Here is a 20,640-nt window from a genome sequence, read left to right as displayed (position 1 = left end):
CTAATCTTACTTCAAAGTCCTTATTCTATTCCTTCATTCCAGACCAGTCTGTGGAGTCCAGCCAGCAGGTGAAGATGAGTTCTCCAGCACCAGCCAAGACTGTTTCTATTCAACAGGAACCTGACCGCCTGGACCTCAGTAAGTTTCATGCTGCCACCCAAACAACTTTTCACTATAAAATTGTTAGAAATAATAATGTCTGTAAAGTCCTCATCATTACAAGGAAATTCACAGAATATTTATCTCCACTACGATCGACAAGTGTGGGAAAAACTGCCTCACAAGATTTATTTATTATAATTTTTTTGATAACAAAATGAACCTTAAAAAAAGCTTCAGTTGCGGAAATTGCCTCAATCATGGTAATAATAGTTAGCATTAACAATCAACAGTTCAACACCAATAAGGCAGTGGTTTTCAACTCTTTTCATATCACGATAAATTAATGAATGTAGATGTTTTAACAATAATTTAGCTCTTGAGAGTTAATAAGGGTCCATTTGATTACTAACTACCGCCTACCGACAGTGCCCGTCTTGCCCCCACAGTCTCACCAGACTGTCCTCTGAGACACGAGGTTACTCCGTGGTGGGAAATAAATCAAGTACAAGAGAATGACAGCTTGGCACACGCGACAGTAACTTGTACGTTTTATTTTTGTAGAAGAGGCAAACTATTATTGTTTATGCCGTTTGCTTTGATTGAATGATTGATTGAACACATATTGTATGATTGAAATTAAAGTGTTAGTGTCGATTATCGTGTATTAATCTAATTATAGTAAACTAATACTATTATACTAAAAAGGATAAAGATCAAGGGAAAAGAGACCTTTTTACAGTACAATGATGTTTCAAGTTTACACTCTACACGTAAAATAAACTGCATAAACAATATATTAGTTTGCCTCTTCTACAAAACATAAAACTTACGGTTGCGCGTGCCAAGCTGTCATTCTCTTGTATTGTACTTGTATTATTTATTTGTTTCCCACCAAGGAGTAACCTCGAGTGCGTCAGACTATCCAGCAGCCAGCTATCCACCTCGGAGGAAACTCTAGTAAGGCCGGCAGTGTCGGTAGGCCAATCAGAGGCAGGCGGGGCGATACCATGTCTATGCTCGGACGTAGAATAGATATACGCGCGTGAGTGGGTGAGAGACTGGAAGAGCTCCCGTTTTTTAAAGGGAGATTTAAGACGTTTTAGATCATGTCATCTTGTCAACGTCGCAACACAAATCATCCAAACTATGAAAATCACAACTGTGTGAAGTGAGCGGTGCACCACGGGGACCCCCACAAGGACCCCCATCCAGTGTCCCAGGAACGGCCCAGGGCTCGTACTGTAGTGTACTCTGTTACACTTTACTCTGTGCTGTACTCTACTGGCCACTTTAGGTGTTGCAGCATTTTCGTGCTCGCACATACATACATACAGACACGGACATAGCTCCGTAATGGAGCGGAGGCACTGCTCAAAAACCACAACATCAAATAATCAATTGAAATAGTGTGGTTTAAAGAACTGAACTTTATTCCTACAAAATTACGACCGTACGTTCACTATGATTGAGTCGGCGGCCCAAGCTGAACGCGGAAGTGTTGGTCTGTTGGATGCATATAGCCCATTGATCGCCGTGGCAACCTCAGCCACCCCAGCCTAGGCCTGATTAGGTGAATTCCCTACACATGCTAAATCCCCCAAACCTGTATCTTGATGGAGTCACTCTCCACACTCTCCAGCCAGTCATGCAGCTACACAGACACATCTCCAGGCACACTTTGGTAGGCCTATAGGCCTGTCCTGTTTGGATGACAATATAGCCTTTGCAACAGATATTACTTTCAATCAAAAAAGACGAGGCTAGTGTGAGAGTAGATACTCCCGAGTACTAGCCCGGTCATAAATATTGCACAAAGTGTTGTGCGCAACCGGCGTATTCCATATCCAGCCATCTTCAACCGCTTATCCGTAGTCGGGTGGCGGGGGCAACAGCAGCACCAGAGAGCTCCAGACTTCTCTCTCCATATTCCATATACGTATTCCATATATACGGAAATCAAATAACTATACTATAATATATTAGAATTAGTTATATTATTATATTATATTAGTTTTTTATATGCTTTCTTCAACGCCACCCCTGGTAATTAACCCCAATAGCAGCTTTTCAGTGCCTTCTGCCAGCTCTATTCATATTTTTAATTCATCATTTTAATGCCAATAGAAAAATCTGTGATATACACACTAGATCTCATTCTGACACGGCAATCCTATAGTATTATACCCAGTCCTGATGGTGGCGGTAACTTCACCATTATGCCGATTTTGACCAAATAGAGCGAATCTGGCGATAGCACTTCCGGTTCAACGAACAATAACATCCGCTAGTTTTTTGCACTGTGCTACACAGTCAGATGTCCGGGATGCTAAACTATCATCGTATATTTTTATATCTAAGTCAAATTAAGCTCTAATCAAGCCCCAAATATCGCATTTTACGCAGCGATGCACATAAAGACCGCACACGTGCGTGATCGACCGTGCACGTGAGGTTTGGAGGGGGACATGTCCCCCACCATATTTTTGTAAATACATTTAGGATGCTTTTTGCTGTGCAAAAGGTGACACCTAGGCTTATATGAAATACTTAATTTACAATATTGTTTCTTTATCTCCATTCGTTCTCATTACAAATGTCTTTCCTGCCAAATACAGTTTGTATTTTTAAACTGTTTGAAAATATGTATGTAACCATAACTACTTGTACATTTAGAATCAGTTGGCAATAGGACATAGCTTGAGTGTTGATTAAAAAAACAATCCCTTAATCTGTGATTTGTTTATTTATCTCCCTTTTCTTCAGATTATAAATTGCCAGTGGAGAAACGGACCGACTGTGACAAGTGTGGGAAAATCTTCCAAACAAGCGGTGCACTCCAAATACACCTCAGAACTCATACAGAAGAGCAACCCTACCAATGTGACCAGTGTGGGATAATGATATGCAACAGCAACGGTCTCAGACGTCATCAGATGATTCATACAGGGGAGAAACCCTACCACTGTGTCCAGTGTGGGAAACATTTCAGGAGTACCAGTGGTCTAAAAACTCATATGAAACATCATTCAGGGGAGAAACCCTACCAATGTCACCAGTGTGAGAAAAGTTTCAGCACCCGAGGCAACCTCAGAACTCACCTGAGAATTCATTCTGGAGAAAAACCCTTCCTCTGTAACCTGTGTGGTGAAAGGTTCAGCAGTAGCACTACTCTAAAAAGTCACCAGAGAGATCATGCAGGAAATAAACGCTATCGCTGTGGAGTGTGTGTGAAAAGTTTCAACACACGCAGTGAGCTCAAAACTCACAAGACAATTCATATGGGAGAAAAACCCTACCACTGTGAGAGTAAGGTTCAGGTCATGTCAAAAGGCACCATAGAGTTCATACTTGATGGGAACCCAGTGAATTCATACAGTTAAGAAACGCTATCACTGTGGGCAGTGTGGCAAATATGGCAAATACAGTGAGCTCACCGTCACTGCAAAAGTAATACAGGAGAGTTTCAGTCGATTTAAACCATTTCACAATGGAGAACACATTTTCAGTGATGAGTGGGATGAGTTTTGAGATGCTTGAAGTTGAAGTGTTGCATCCAAGAAGCCATTTGTGAATTATGTGGCCCATGTGTATTACAGGGGTAATACCATATATCATTACCTTATTACGGTAATGGTATGGGCAGTGACCTCATACCTGTCTAATTTCTTCCCCAAAGTGAGTGACACCCACAACACCAGGTTCTCATTCTAATACTGTGGAATGTGCTGTTAAAGAATGTGAATCAGTGGTTTCTTTCAAAACTGTCCTTAAAAAGCATTTATCAGGAAACTACAAGTGGAGTTAGATATTAATTCACATTGAAATGAGGAGTCATACACCACTGACGCGTTTCCTTTTTCTCCTCTGTAAATATAGCTATTTGTATTTGTTGATGTTGCAGCCCACAAACATTGAATGCCATTGACATTGATTGAATGATCCACTTTTCAGTGTTTGTGTAAACACAAACATATTGAATGCCATTCCATTCCGACTCCTGTGGTACCATAATTATTACGATACCTTTAAGTATAGCCTACATCTTCATTAATTCATTAATTTTTGTTAAATTATTTTATTGGTGGTGGAAACAACGTAGCAGAAAAATGAGTGTTGAAATTTAATAACATTTCTGTATTTCTACTTTGGACATATAACCAAACTGTACAATATTGTACTCATGCTTTTATGAAAAAGTGAACGATTCAACAAATTCTCAATCTACAACAATGTTGGGCAGGATACTCTATGAAGGGGTATCCAACACCGACAGTATCCGACACCAACCAGTGGGAGGCAGCATTACAACAACTGGCATCTAGAAGGAGATCATAGTTCATACCCACAATGCAATGCAGTTGTGAAAACAAAACAACATGGCGTCGTGTTGACTGGCTGGCTGCTGACACTTAATAGTTAATACCATTAATCAAAATACGAAGAAAACAAACGTGTCGTTTCAAAACAGTGTTGTTTAGCAGCAGGAGGACGTTTGTTAGCAGCTGAAACGGAAGCTAAATGTAGCGGTGGAGACGTGTATAGTCTCTTTGACTTAGTTCTAAAATCGACTTCGTTCCACACATCACGGCCGGGCTTGTAAACAGCACTGACTATTCCGTTATTGTTTTGGACTCACAATGGTGTATTGTTGCTCAGTTATAGGGTGCTATAACCTTAGAGCCTATAACAACCGGCGGTCGCCAGCGTCGCCTCGGGTGATTCGGAATGAGGTAGACCAAGGAGTTAGATTTTTCCGCTTCCCAACATGGAAGCGGCATCACGGACCTCAGATGGAGGAGTTGACAAAGAGGCGTCGATTGGCTTGGCTCTCAGCTGTACGGCGCAAAGACTTGACGTTCCACGACATACCCCAGCAGAGACGTGTTTGTTCACGGCATTTTCACAAAGGTAAATTACCAAAAACATGAAACTGCCATGTTGTCTCCCAACCTTGTTGGCTGAATCATACTTGGATCAGACTTCTTAACTGTTAGGTCTCAGTGCGTGAGGGTAAATGAGGTCCTGTCTTCTCTGTAGCCGCAATTTGCAACTCTAGATTTCTTTACAATGGGATGAATCTAGAGTTGCAATACCCTCCATTGACTCCCCACTCATCATTTTGCGTTTGCGATCTGCTGGTCTTAAACGACGTTAAACTCACCAACATTGCAGCTGTAGTCCAAGCTTGAATTTTGCTCTTTCAATCTGCAAAACTTGTTTTTCATAAAAATCCCCCGTAGACATGTTATGAGCTACTTTCTGTCCAAAATATTCCACAAGTGATATTCCGCCATTTTGGAATTCTGCGACGGGCCGTAAAACAAGACGTGAGGGGGAGAGCTTGTTTAATAGAAGCCCGTGCGTGACGGGGCGTCGCGCTGCGTCGGCCTCTTCTTTGGGTGTCTTACCTGTGCAGGTAAGATTCTATTAAACAAGCTCTCCCCCTCACGTCTTGTTTTACGGCCCGTCGCAGAATTCCAAAATGGCGGATCGGAATATCACTTGTGGAATATTTTGGACAGAAAGTAGCTCATAACATGTCTACGGGGGATTTTTATGAAAAACAAGCTTTGCAGATTGAAAGAGCAAAATTCAAGCTTGGACTACAGCTGCAATGTTGGTGAGTTTAACGTCGTTTAAGACCAGCAGATCGCAAACGCAAAATGATGAGTGGGGAGTCAATGGAGGTTATTGCAACTCTAGATTCATCCCATTGTAAAAAAAATCTAGAGTTGCAAATTGCGGCTATCTTCTCTGCTGCTCTCTTCTACTGGTTCTCCCCAAGGCTGTTGTCTCTCCTCACTATTGTATATTCTGTATACCAACGACTGTTGTAGCAATCACCCTAACAGGTATATTGTCAAATTGGCTGATGACTCTGTGATTGTTAGCCTTCTTGAAGACAATGAAGTACAGCATGGGCCAGTTGTCAATGACTTCATATCCTGGTGTGACAAGTCATTCTTACAGTTAAATGTGACCAAAACAAAATATATGATCATCAGCTTTAGAAGGACCCCTCCCAGTCCTGCTCCTACACTCATTAAGGGCACAGAAATTGAAGTTGTAGAGAGCTATAAATACTTGGGTGTCGTTCTTGACAACAAACTCCTTTGACTCTCATGTTGCCTCTACATAAAAAAAAAGTCCAGCAGTGTCTCGTCTGTAATGATGACTCTTTTCTATAGAAGTTTTATTGAATCTGTCCTCATGTTTTGTATGGTTGCCTGCTACGGTAATCTGACCCTGGCAATCAAGAACAGGCTCAGCAGCCTTGTCAAAGTGGCCAGTACAGTAAGACTTCTGGGAGAACCCAAGCTCAATTCATAGAACTGTACAAGAGGCAGTAACTAGAGCCTCCTCCCTCCTGGAGGTCTCGGATCACCCACTTGGGTCTGGTCTGAGTTTGAACTGGTTCCTATCATTTAGCCGGGGACCCCCTGGAACTCCCTGAAGGACCCCTAGTTTGAGAACCACTGATATAGGTATTAATGCAACTCGACTAGGGTAGCCCAGCTGTGTTGCTCCACATGAACTTAATTCAACTGTAACAGAGACAAAAAGACAAGGTAACAGATTGATGGACAGCAGATCTAAAAGCTCTCAACATGTCACGCTGCAATGAGTTGTGGGCTTGTAGATCAGCTATTTTGATTAAATAATAATTATAATAATAATAACAATAATTATTAATGGTGTTCTAATAATAATAATAACATGTTTGAATCCCGTGCCATCAAACAAAGCTTCGAATATTCAATTTTTTTGGGTCAGCCCTAGTCGTCTAATGTTTTGACAACATCACTACATGCTTGAACACTATTTGATTTTGCTGTTAATGTTGCTGTTGGAATGAACCAATTTGTGCAGGTCATGTTCGCCTTTATCTGTAATGCTGCATACTGTGCTCTTTTTTTTCTTTTCTTTTTTTTTAGGGAACAAGAAAAACGTACATTGAATATATGTTGACTATTTTGTTGTTTCCTCTTCAGGGAAACCAGCCATGGAAATGTTTGAGTCCGATCCTGACTGGGCACCTTCATTACACTTGGACGGTTCCGGTGAGCCTTCCTACGTCCGAAACGGTCGAAGTGACAGAATTACCGTGTTGCAGCTTTTGTGCTCGGACATACATACATACATACATACATACATACAGACACACATAGCTGCTTAAAGGAGTGGAGGCACCGCTCAAAAATGTAGGACAAAATAACCTCTGGAAAGGCATAATTTTCAAGATGGCGTCCACGATGGCTGCCGGGAGCTATGCCAAAGTTTAGAAAACCTTATGCCCATACCTAACACCACGCCAAAAATCTAAAATTAGTTACCAAGTGCACAATTTCTTCGATTTATTTTTAATATATTCCCAACCTCTCTTAAAACGGGTTCTCAGGGACCCCCGGAAATGCCATGTCTTATTTATTTTTTCCTCATCAGATTCCTCGACAAAGACTCCATCATCTTGACTAGATCTGAACTAAACATCTCACAGTCTAACTGAGACTGAGTTTGAGCTTTTAGGGAGGGGCGAAAGTGATGTTAATGAAACTGTTGCACTTGATTTAAAACTAAACACAGAACAAAACAAGCCAAAGTTGTAACTGATAATATGAATAATTGACCAGCCCAACTTTGATCTCTGCCTTCATTGAGGTCAAATAAAGGCTGCTTATTTGATCGAATACAATTCCCCATCCCTACTAAGTTGTAGCTTGGGTCACAGACCTTAACCTCCCAGTTGGGTTGGCCCATTGTTTGAACTGCACTTATTGGCTACTTTCACCTCATTCACGTTAAAGCCATTACTTGCATCATTGGAATCACTCTTTTGATACATTTCCCGTGTGTAATCTTTAGTTAAGCGTGATGTCTTCTACAATACCATTTATAAACTGTATGTAACCGGACACTATAGGTACATATTAGACGGACCACAGACTTATCATTAAAGTATACAATCTTTATTAGAAAAATGCAATATATAAAATATGGACTTTATTACGAGCAATTGATATCAAAGTTAACAATAAAAGTAGAGACAGATTAAATCATACAAGAACATTAGCTTTCCCTAGTAACAATAAAACCTACAGCTTAATTCAGTATGGCTAAAGCAGTGACCACTGACTCGTGATCACATCAAAGACAAACTGCTACCGCTGAGCACACACAATTAACACATAGGTGTGGGTTCTCAACCAGCCTGTTCATCAACTTTAATAAGTGACTGCACTACTCTCAGCGTGGACGACGCCCCAAACATATGACCATGGCAAGCACCCCGTTCTCATTGCATCCCTCTTTTCAGTGCGAGTTGCTAACTCCCTGCTTATCTCCTTTCCTCGTCGGAACAGACTGTCGTTCCCGAACACTTTGGCATCAAAGCCCTGCTCGCAACCCTCTCTCTCTCGTTGCAGTAACACGGCTTGCTGCAGCCCCCTCAGTCACGGAAGTGTTTGGTCCCGTGCCAACTTCTCCCCTGAAGTTTTAGTTCACACCAGAGACACGCCCACATTACTCGTCATACCCCACCCGGCCACATGTATATAGTATATACAGTATATATACCATTATCTTTGCACCCAACGTTCATATGTTGTTTGACTTTAATAACTGTTGACCACTGCGTCCAGTCATTAATGTCCCTTTTCAATTCCTTCATTTCAGACCAGTGTGTGGAGGCCAGACTGCAGGTAAAGATGAACTCTCCAGACTCAGACAGGGACGTTTCTATTAAACAGGAACCTGAAGACCACCCACACCTCAGTAAGTTTCATGTGCTTTCTCTTTCTTTCATATTTTCTGTTCCATTGTACAGCTGTTAGAAAAACAACACACAGATCTTTGATGGGCCTTTTCCTCAATTTTGAGGTGAAACATTTGCTGAAATGAACAGATCTACAAAATCTCTAGCTTGTATATCAACTATTGTATGTAAAGATGTTACCCCCCCCACCTTGTTGTAGAGGTGGGGGGGGGGGGTGCGGACTAAGTACATGGCAAATATATATGGTGAAGTAGCCTATTGTATTACAGATTATTGCAACAACCACCGCTGTTAATGAAAAATGAACACAGGACCGCCAAATATACTAAACTTTCAGCGATTCTGCCAATAATCTTATCTAATATTCTTTGAGACTCACATCCAAGTTTTTTTCAGCGTCAACCAAGGAATCACGTGACATTGATGCCATTCCACTATTCGCTCATACATGACATATATGTGTAGGCAGAAGAATAGAAAGAATGTGCATATCTTCAATCAATTACAATTGCATATATTTTCAGATTTCAGTGCATGAAACAGAATTCGACAGATTACATTCTGCACTTTTATCATCTGAAAAAAGGGGAAAGAAGCATATTCTATCAGATGAAAAACTGCCTACTGGCAGTGGCACAACTAGCTAGCCTGACAGACACTGATGTGTCTGGCGGACACGCTGGACAGCCTACATACAGACAAACCCTATTTGTGTATTGTGTTTTAACATTGTTTCATGACTCAAACTAAACAAGCAATTAACATAGAACTTCTAAAAATTACTCAAAATATGTATTTTGTAGTATGACTTTGCATTAATCTAAGTAGGTTTCTACATGGAACATTTATAATGGAAGAATTGTTTTACATTTTAGAAATCCAGTTTTCACTATTATGTTATTGTTCTGCTCCTAGGCATCCTGCACATTTTTGTGTGTAAAGAGGAGGTTTCTCATGGACAGGAGAGGAGCCCCAGTCTGCTCCAGGAGGAACCAGAGCTTCCACACATTAATGAACAGGAGGAGATACTTCAAAGACCAGAGGAGCCTGATGGGTCAATGTTGACATTTCTAGAAGTGAAAAGTGAAGTTGATAAAGACATCTCTTCGCACTGTTCTGAAGTTGAAGTTGAGCTTGAGTATGACACTGAAATCACTGACGACAATGATGATTGGGGGGAGACGGAACGTGTCCACACCAGAGAAAAACCTTTCCACTGTAAACATTGTAACAAGAGTTTCACTCAGTCAAGTCACCTGACAAGCCACCAGCATAGCCATACGGGAGAAAGACCATTCCAATGTAAACAGTGTGACAAGAGTTTCACTTGGTCAGCTTCTCTGAAAAGACACCAGCATGCCCACAGCCACACTGGAGAAAAACGTTTCCTCTGTACACATTGTGACAAGAGTTTTGCTAGCTCCGAAAATCTGAGGAGACACGAGCTTGGATACACTGGATACAGACCACATCCGTGTACACTTTGTGACAAGAGATTCATTATGTCAGCTGATCTGAAGCTACACCAGCGTGTCCACACGGGAGAAAAGCCTTTCCAGTGTAAACATTGTGACAAGCGTTTCACTTGGCGTCCTTCTCTGAAAAGCCACCGGTGTATCTGCAATGGAGAAAAACCATTCGACTGTAAAACATTGTAACAAGAGTTTCAGTCAGTCTTCTGACCTGAACAGACACCAGCTTACCCACACTGGAGAAACAGATTTCCACTGTATGTAAACAGTGTAACTATAAAATAGGTAAATGTGGCGTACTAGTTCTTTCTGGTGTATGCATTAACCAAGACTGTGCATCTGTCAGGATGCAAAGAGTGGACGAGGAGACTTTACTTCCTTTTGTAAGTCTATTAGTCCAGTACTTCACAGTATCATTTACAGCAGTTCTTTTGATTGATTGAAATTGATTGATTGATTGAAAATTTTATTAACAGTTTGCAGAATTACAGTACATTTCAAGCACACACTCAATACAAAGGCTGTTAACTGTGAGTGGACGACCCAATTAAGCATTACACTTGTTTACAACAGGGTCCACCATGTTCAATTCATCAAAACATTTAGAGACGTACAAATAGACACTTCTATATAGACAAAGAACAGTACAGGAATTCATCATAATGGAGGTAAAAAGGGAAAAGAAACATATACAGTGAGGGGAAAAAGGGGGGGGGGCGGTGGGGGGGGATTCAGATTTTACGGGGGCCAGTTTCGAATTGCAGCCATCCGTAGGTGCCCTTTGAGAGCGGTTTTGAAGGAGTCAAGGGATTCGCATGTCTTAATGACTGTTGGTAGGGCGTTCCACATTTTGGTGGCATATGTGCTTTTTTTTCCTCTGTAATGACAAAATAAAATAAGTCTATAATTGGTCACTGTCATAATTCATAATAAAGGAGTATCCAAACATCTTTACAATCAAGGCTCAATATTAATATTAAGACAACTGACTTTTCATTATGGACTCATGGAACTTCATGTGGAGGCAAAAGTCAAATACACCGTTTTTTTTTGTGGGTTTTTAATTTAGTTCACAGGAAATGAGGGGAGAGAGATGGGGAATGACACGCAGCAAAATTTGTCGGGATCGGGAGTAGAACCCTCAACACACTGGATTACTAGCCTAGGTGCCCGGACTGCTAGGCCGACCCGGGCCAAATACACACAGCTTCAACCTTAAACTTGACTCGTAGTACAAAGACAATGTCTTTAACTATTACATTTACCTGTGGTTTATTTTCCTCAACTCCCATCCAGATTCCTCCTGTTTTATCTTGGTTCAATTTAGCTCCAGCTACTTAATACAATAAAAAATGTTTATTTACAACATCCATTTAATGTGGGACTGCAACTATCCATTGGCCTACGTTTTTAATCCTATAATATATATATATATATGCCTATATATCAACGAATCAATCAATTGATTGGATACTTTATTAGCAGTTTGCAAAAAAACGGACAAGGGTACAGTTTAATACAAATACAATGCTAATAGATTGAACCCAAGAAAGCACTATGGGTCAGCATTAGGGTCCTCTGTATTCAATTCATTGAAACTTGATTTTTTTTGTCTGACAAGTTATTGATTAACTGTTGCACTCCTAGATGGACGTTCTCTTCTCTACAGGTCTGGAAGGTCACAGTACTGTTACTGACTGTAAACCGACGGACAGTACCCGACAGTACGGACAGTACCCGAGACCAACCTGTGGGTGAGTGGGAGGCAGCAGGAATAGACGCCTTAACAGATGACGTCACACTGATGAGCAACAGCATGCGCGCGCATAACGGCAGCAGAAGAACACCACCTCTCATAAGATGCAATTGCGTAATTGTCATTTCCTTGACGATGACAAAGCAAAGTACTATACGCACACACACACTCACATTTCTTGTTTTGATGAATTGAGTACATAAGAAGCCCAATGGAAACAAGCCATAGAACCTAGCTGAATTTTATTGAACTGTACTTCCCTGTGCTTTTTTCCCCTCTCTCCTGCAAACTGCTAATAAAGTATTCAATCAATCAAACTTACCTGGGTTGCAGTTTAGAGGCAAATGTTTCCAGTGGAAAAATGGCAACCAATGTAATAAAAAATAAGTAAACCTAAGATTATTATTTTGTACAGGATCTCCTCTGGTCAGTAAGAATACATTGAGATCTCTAGCAGGAGCACTCATCCAATGTGCACATCATGGCTCATGGTACCATAGCACAACAAAGGGCTTCCAACATATTGATTGATTGAAGTATGTATTTACAGTTTGCAGAATTACAGTACATTTCAAGCACAACTCAATAAGTAGAGAAAAAAGAATCCTGCACACTGTCTTCACTTAAGTTAGATTTATTGAGCAACGTTTTGGTCGTCAGACCATCAGGCATAAAGAAGAACTGACAAACAGTCAGTATAAGTACAACTCTGGGATCAGCGGGGGCCAATCAAATGCCCCACGCCAATCCGTTACCATGGAGAGGGACTGCCCACAGGTGAGTACAGGTGGTATATTTTTTCCATGATAAAAGGAACATTTATATACACCAAATAGAATAAAAATAGCTACAATGGAATAAATCAATCAGTAGAATAAGGCAATATACACAATAAAAATGGAATACCTTTAAGTGTACTGACTGAGGCAACAAATTAATATTGGACAATTAGCATGTCCCTGGAGGGCATAATATCCAATACATGTATTGGGGGTCAGAACTAATAAATTAAACGTATATGGAGGGTCTGTACTCCAAATACACAAAAAAGACATCACACACAATGACAGCGGGACATAAAACAGCATAGAACCAAAATATCGAAAATAATATATAAAAAAATCACACCCGTGTGAACTGAGTGGTGTAAGGTTTTATATAGCATGATCAGCTGTGGTCTGACGTAATGTCTGACGTAATGAAATAAGGTAAGGTATTATGTAGCCTGATCAGCTCTGATCTGACGTAATGAAATCACACCCGGATGTGATTTCACAACTGGCTTTTTCTGTGCAGAGAAAATGACCACGGTTGCTACGGTCATCCAGTTCACCCGGGTGTGATTTAATTACGTCAGAAATTATTTTGAACATAGCAACCATGGTCATTTCTTTATGCACACAAAAGCCAGTTGTAGGAGTGGTTTACACCACTCAAAAGCCAGTTGTAGGAGTGGTTTACACCACTCAACAAAAGCCAGTTGTAGGAGTGGTTTACACCACTCAAAAACCCCAGAGGTGAAAAACCTCAAAATCACAACATCACATTTAGTAAGAGTTCATCATTTAAACCTTTTGGCGCTAGGGTGTTGCAAGTGAAGATCCAATATGCCTCACGTCTCTTAAGGAGAAGGTCATGGTTTCCACCTCTGGGTGGCAGAGGAACCATCTCCATACCAACAAAGCGTAAGGTGGATAATGGATATGTCATTAAAATGAACGGCAACCGGGTATTCCCTGTCGTTTCTGCAAATAGAGCTTTTATTTCTTATAGCACAACTCAATACAAAAACTCAACTGTGAGTGGACGACACCATAACGTTTTTTTTGTTGCTTTTTTCTGCCTTTATTGATAGTTTACAGTAAGTTCACAGGAAATGAGGCGAGAGAGATGGGGAATGACACGCAGCAAAATTTGTCGGGATCGGGAGTAGAACCCTCAACACACTGGATTACTAGCCTAGGTGCCCGGACTGCTAGGCCGACCCGGGCCAAATACACACAGCTTCAACCTTAAACTTGACTCGTAGTACAAAGACAATGTCTTTAACTATTACATTTACCTGTGGTTTATTTTCCTCAACTCCCATCCAGATTCCTCCTGTTTTATCTTGGTTCAATTTAGCTCCAGCTACTTAATACAATAAAAAATGTTTATTTACAACATCCATTTAATGTGGGACTGCAACTATCCATTGGCCTACGTTTTTAATCCTATAATATATATATATATATGCCTATATATCAACGAATCAATCAATTGATTGGATACTTTATTAGCAGTTTGCAAAAAAACGGACAAGGGTACAGTTTAATACAAATACAATTGCTAATAGATTGAACCCAAGAAAGCACTATGGGTCAGCATTAGGGTCCTCTGTATTCAATTCATTGAAACTTGATTTTTTTTTGTCTGACAAGTTATTGATTAACTGTTGCACTCCTAGATGGACGTTCTCTTCTCTACAGGTCTGGAAGGTCACAGTACTGTTACTGACTGTAAACCGACGGACAGTACCCGACAGTACGGACAGTACCCGAGACCAACCTGTGTGTGAGTGGGAGGCAGCAGGAATAGACGCCTTAACAGATGACGTCACACTGATGAGCAACAGCATGCGCGCGCATAACGGCAGCAGAAGAACACCACCTCTCATAAGATGCAATTGCGTAATTGTCATTTCCTTGACGATGACAAAGCAAAGTACTATACGCACACACACACTCACATTTCTTGTTTTGATGAATTGAGTACATAAGAAGCCCAATGGAAACAAGCCATAGAACCTAGCTGAATTTTATTGAACTGTACTTCCCTGTGCTTTTTTTCCCTCTCCTGCAAACTGCTAATAAAGTATTCAATCAATCAAACTTACCTGGGTTGCAGTTTAGAGGCAAATGTTTCCAGTGGAAAAATGGCAACCAATGTAATAAAAAATAAGTAAACCTAAGATTATTATTTTGTACAGGATCTCCTCTGGTCAGTAAGAATACATTGAGATCTCTAGCAGGAGCACTCATCCAATGTACACATCATGGCTCATGGTACCATAGCACAACAAAGGGCCTTCAACATATTGATTGATTGAAGTATGTATTTACAGTTTGCAGAATTACAGTACATTTCAAGCACAACTCAATAAGTAGAGAAAAAAGAATCCTGCACACTGTCTTCACTTAAGTTAGATTTATTGAGCAACGTTTTGGTCGTCAGACCATCAGGCATAAAGAAGAACTGACAAACAGTCAGTATAAGTACAACTCTGGGATCAGCGGGGGCCAATCAAATGCCCCATGCCAATCCGTTACCATGGAGAGGGACTGCCCACAGGTGAGTACAGGTGGTATATTTTTTCCATGATAAAAGGAACATTTATATATACCAAATAGAATAAAAATAGCTACAATGGAATAAATCAATCAGTAGAATAAGGCAATATACACAATAAAAATGGAATACCTTTAAAGTGTACTGACTGAGGCAACAAATTAATATTGGACAATTAGCATGTCCCTGGAGGGCATAATATCCAATACATGTATTGGGGGTCAGAACTAATAAATTAAACGTATATGGAGGGTCTGTACTCCAAATACACAAAAAAGACATCACACACAATGACAGCGGGACATAAAACAGCATAGAACCAAAATATCAAAAATAATATATAAAAAAACCCCAGAGGTGAAAAACCTCAAAATCACAACATCACATTTAGTAAGAGTTTAAACCATTTAAACCTTTTGGCGCTAGGGTGTTGCAAGTGAAGATCCAATATGCCTCATGTCTCTTAAGGAGAAGGTCATGGTTTCCACCTCTGGGTGGCAGAGGAACCATCTCCATACCAACAAAGCGTAAGGTGGATAATGGATATGTCATTAAAATGAACGGCAACCGGGTATTCCCTGTCGTTTCTGCAAATAGAGCTTTTATTTCTTATAGTACAACTCAATACAAAAACTGTCAACTGTGAGTGGACGACAACATAAAGTATTAGGCTACACTTGTTTACAAGAGGGTCCACCATTTTCAATTCATAACATTTAGAGATGTACAAATATACACTTCTATATAGCCAAAAAACAGGAAATCATCAGAGGTAAAAAGGGGAAAAGAATATACAGTGAGGGGAAAAAGGGGTGGGATTCAGAATTTACGGGGGCCAGTTTCGAATTGCAGCCGTCCATAGGTTCCCTTTGAGAGAGGTTTTGAAGGGGTCAAGGGATTTGCATGTCTTAATGACTGTTGGTAGGGCGTTCTACATTTTGGTGGCATAGGAGCGAAATTAATTTAGTCCCTTGTTTGTGCCGAATCTGGGTTGCACATGGTTTGTTGAACTCCCTCTGGTGTTGTGGGTGTGGACTTTGTTAACATTAAGGAAGTATTTAGACAGGTAGACATGGGTATCTTGGTGGAGTAGCGAATCTTGTGGACCAGACCCATTGCAAGATGCTGTACTTTGTCGTCAACCCTAAGCCATTCCAGCCTGTCAAAATGGGCAGGGCCAGGGTGAGGTGGGTTCGGGGAGTGAGGCCAAGTAGTAACCTGACCAGTTTGTATAAGGCTCCAGACATCCCAAAACAAACTGGTCAGGCTACACATATGCTCACATTGCTAGGGTGGGATGGCTCCGAGGTGGTAGGCTACATGCAATGGGCTGCATGGTCAGTGGTCACTACACACCACAAAGACACAGGCCCATCCCATGTACCTGTCAAACTACTTCAAAAATGTCAATAACGTCCACAGTCACACCAGAGGGAGCTCCACAAATCACGTTCAACCCAGATTTGGCTCAACTTGTTCTACTCCTATGCCACAAAAATGTGGAATGTCCTACCAACAGTAAAACAAAAGTGAATCCCTACCTATCTCCTGTAGGTGCATATTTTTATTTTCAATGTTTGCTATGTTTGTTATTTTTTGCATATGATTGTATATTTGTCATTAAATGTTTGGATGAATTGAGTACAAAGGAACCCAATGGAAACAATTATTTCCATGGCTTGAGCCTAGGGTTGCCACCTTTGAGATCTTGAAATAAGGGACACTCTTTACGGCCTTGCGGCGCAGGCGTGTGCGGCAAGGCCAGCAATAGGTTGAAGCAATAAGTTGAAGCAATAGGTTGAAGCAATAGGTTGAAGCAATAGGTTGAAGCAATAAGTTGAAGCAATAGGTTGAAGCAATAGGTTGAAGCAATAAGTTGAAGCAATAGGTTGAAGCAATAGGTTGAAGCAATAAGTTGAAGCAATAGGTTGAAGCAATAGGTTGAAGCAATAGGTTGAAGTTTCCCTTCAACTTATTGTTAATGCTATCCACAACTTTTGAAGTAGAATTTTGTTTTCCAAATGAGCATAACAACATAAAGAGTTCTGATTGTGAATCCGAGTGGTTCTTTAAATGGGCACAATATTTAATTATATTGATTTATATTTATATTAGACTTTAAAACTCAACATTATTAAACAATCAACTATAATAGTCTACTGAAATAGCAGGCTAACCTATCCCCACATCAGCAGCCAAGATGTGGGCTATTGGGCAGGTATTAGAAATACTACTGACATGACATCTTGTAAAAACACGGATAAATAAGATGATAAATAATATAAGGTCCCATACCGAATCGATCTCAGGAGATGTTTGTCAAATGTCAAATGGATTTCGCCCTTACTGGATGTTTGGGTCATGAAGAACTGAAAATGAACTGAACATGAAGAACACGAAAAGATGAAATTACCTACCTAGGTTCCATCATGAAGTCAAATCTTTCTGGTGATAAAATGGCCACCAACGTAATCAAAAAAGTCAACCAAAGAACAAGATTCCTATACAGGATCTCCTCACTGGTCAACTAAAACACCTTGAAGACCCTAACAGGAGCCCTCGTACAAGGTTTCCTCGACTATGCATGCACCTCCTGGACGGTACCACAGCACCTCAAAGGCCCTTAAAACAAGGCTCCAGACTTCCCAAAACAAACTGGTCAGGCTACTACTTGGCCTCACTCCCCGAACCCACCTGGCTGGAATGTCTACAGGACTCTATACTAGGAGCCCGCGGACCCCCATTAGAAAATATATGCCAGCGACCCCCATAAGTACCAGTTTGACATGCATTAGTCTACGGACCCCCATTTAATGGCATTTCTATCTCTGGGCCCCCAATTCATATTGTAAAATCAATGTTAATTTAACTCTGAGGGTCCATTTGGTTCCATTTGTACACTCTCAGAGTTACAGACCCTTAAGGTTCAATTTGGTTCCAAACTATCATTTAGCTGGGGACCCCCTGGAACTCCCTCAAAGACCACTGGGGGTCCCCGGACCCCACTTTGGGAACCACTGGTTTAGGCTACTTTAGGTACTGTGTGCCTCCTGTTAGAACAATTGTGCTGACTTTAATATTTCCTGTGTTTTGTTTTGTTCATTATTGTTAAATTCAGTGTTGACGTGTAGAGGCTATTTAGGAAAATAAGGAACAAACTGTGTTCCTTATTGGTTCAATAAGGGACGCATCATTTAATTCTCCAATAAGGGATGATTCTGTATTTTAAGGGACAGGTGGCAACCCTAGTGAGCTCTTCACAGCTCTGTCTTTCATATTATTCTTATAATATTTGATATTATAAACACTCATGGTTCTCTCATTTCTCAACCGTTTTTTTAAATGTAAAAATCCCCATATTCCTTAGGAATCTTGCTTTCATTCACTGTATGGTACATGGTTCTATTTTTATCGAATTAAACAATATCAAACGAACTTGTATGTTCGGGGGTTAGACGATTCTGGGAACATTACGCATGGATTGCCAATTTGCCAGCCAATGCTGCGTATCTACTCGCAGTTCCATTCCGATCTGAAAGGTATAGGTAGGTGCCATTTCAAAGGCTTAGTTATTCATTTATGAATCAAATTAACTAGAATAAAGATTTTTACAGCTGTTTTTCATGCTTAGAACAGAAACAAATGAAGTGATGATGTGCGTATATCTCCCTCCCTTAGCATATGGCTGCACCGCTGTAATGACTTTCCAATGAACACTGCAAGTTACTTAACAAAATAGAGACATAGGCCTACAAGCTATGCACATCATGGCTGTGACAGCTTGTGGATCTGTTCTTTTGAGGCATAAAGGTGACAGCATGCAGTGCAATAGGAATAATTAACCCAAATGTGACAAAGTCATGTCATGTCTATGGTGCCAGTCTGCAGAAATGTAATACCACTTGCAGAAAAGGGCGCATTCCGTATGAGGACATCAGCTGACTCGTAAAGAGAATAGTACGGACATGTTGATTGGGTAAAGCCTCAAAACTCCCTAAAACACTCCCATGACTAATTCAAGGCCGTTTTGCTCACACCACGGGGTGTCGAAAGCGCTTCTTACCAGGCCCATAATTGTAATATGACATTGCCCACGCCTCCACGTCTTAAAAACTGTAATATGATATGTAATTAGATTTCACCTGCTTAATCGGGCCCATGGTGTTCCAGCATACAATAAGGTCAAACTGAAGAGGTCTTTTGTCCATCAGTCGACTCTGAGGCTTAATCAGGATTTTGGCCAGGACTAGACTGAGCTGTGGACATACAGTAGCTCTCTGCCCTTATGTTTCTATATGTAAGTAGTAGTAAGTAGCCTTGCCGAGCCATGAGGCCCATAGGGCAGGAGCCTATCTCCTGTTTCTGTAGCGTGAGGCAGCTTGATGTACAAGTACACCCCCTGGACATGACGCTAGTATGTCGCAGGGACTTACCCCCAATCCAACCCTTGATGCTGAGTGTCAAGCAGGGAGTCACTGGGTCCCATTTTTTAGAGTCTTTGGTATGACCCGGCCGGGGATTGAACCCCGACCTCCCAGTCACAGGGCGGACACTCTAACCACAAGGCCACTGAGCTGGTATGTTTCTATGTATGCAACTGTATTTTCTTTTTTTTGTCCTGTGTTATGTCAAATGTGTGTATATGTGTTGCATACAAGGCCGCCGGGTCGCAAAACAAATTTCAGTGCAAACTGAGTACAACAGTACTATATCATATTCATATCATATCATATCTCTACGGTAAAAAAGCGCACCCGTTGTCCTTTTACCTGTGCCTGCCGACCAAGTAAGAATAGCCACTCTACAGCTCACAACTGGTTGCAGACACGTCACGCGACACTTCTATTACTTTCAGTGCGGGACTTGCCAAATTTGTAGCCTAAATTCAAAGTTCTCTATATGGTCTGCAACCAAGGGTGCACACTTGTTGTATTATATAGCTTGTAGTACTAGATCTGCTCTCAAAGTATGCAACTCAACTCGACTTCATCCCATGATCTGGGAGAACAAATGTCGTTGATCATTTGTTTAATTGGCTTTACCGGCATCAGAATCAGAATTATGTATTTCATTCAGAGTGAATAAATATGCCTACTTTAATATTAAATAAATGCTGTTAACGTCCTCATATAGAGTGGCCTACTACAAATGAACGGTACGTCCTTTCTCTGATCAGTGTCAACACGCAGGATCAGATTTGAAGGCCTGAA

The 20,640-nt window shown here is 40.9% G+C and overlaps 2 protein-coding genes across 3 annotated transcripts in view; both read left to right on the top strand.

Annotated features, from left to right (window-relative positions):
• The window catches only part of LOC306927439 (uncharacterized protein), a 79,936-nt gene extending 76,373 nt beyond the window's left edge, over positions 1-3,563 (top strand). For both annotated transcript variants that reach the window (XM_079507186.1, XM_079507184.1), the window contains exons 7-8: positions 43-138; positions 2,866-3,563. In XM_079507186.1, coding sequence (XP_079363312.1) covers positions 43-138; positions 2,866-3,482 — 713 coding nt within the window. In that variant the 3' untranslated portion in view covers positions 3,483-3,563. The remainder of the gene's footprint in view (positions 1-42; positions 139-2,865) is intronic.
• A 906-nt stretch (positions 3,564-4,469) lies between these two features.
• LOC306927450 (uncharacterized protein) lies at positions 4,470-10,771 on the top strand. The gene is made up of 4 exons (XM_079507201.1): positions 4,470-5,010; positions 7,095-7,163; positions 8,776-8,874; positions 9,791-10,771. The coding sequence occupies exons 1-4, from the start codon at positions 4,740-4,742 to the stop codon at positions 10,531-10,533; spliced, it is 1,182 nt and encodes a 393-aa protein (XP_079363327.1). The 5' UTR covers positions 4,470-4,739; the 3' UTR covers positions 10,534-10,771.
• The last annotated feature ends 9,869 nt before the right edge of the window (positions 10,772-20,640 follow it).

The sequence above is a fragment of the Electrona antarctica genome, assembly GCF_951216825.1.
Source record: "Electrona antarctica genome assembly, chromosome: 8".
In the NCBI taxonomy this organism is placed as follows: domain Eukaryota; kingdom Metazoa; phylum Chordata; class Actinopteri; order Myctophiformes; family Myctophidae; genus Electrona; species Electrona antarctica.
Note: the sequence above shows the minus strand (reverse complement) of the source record. Positions and strands in the feature narration are given on the sequence as shown.

Coding starts and splice junctions, on each gene's coding strand:
- LOC306927450 (XM_079507201.1), top strand. CDS start 4,740: ATGGTGTATTGTTGCTCAGTTATAGGGTGCTATAACCTTAGAGCCTAT. Junction 5,011..7,094: donor TTCACGGCATTTTCACAAAG/GTAAATTACCAA, acceptor TTTCCTCTTCAG/GGAAACCAGCCATGGAAATG. Junction 7,164..8,775: donor ATTACACTTGGACGGTTCCG/GTGAGCCTTCCT, acceptor CCTTCATTTCAG/ACCAGTGTGTGGAGGCCAGA.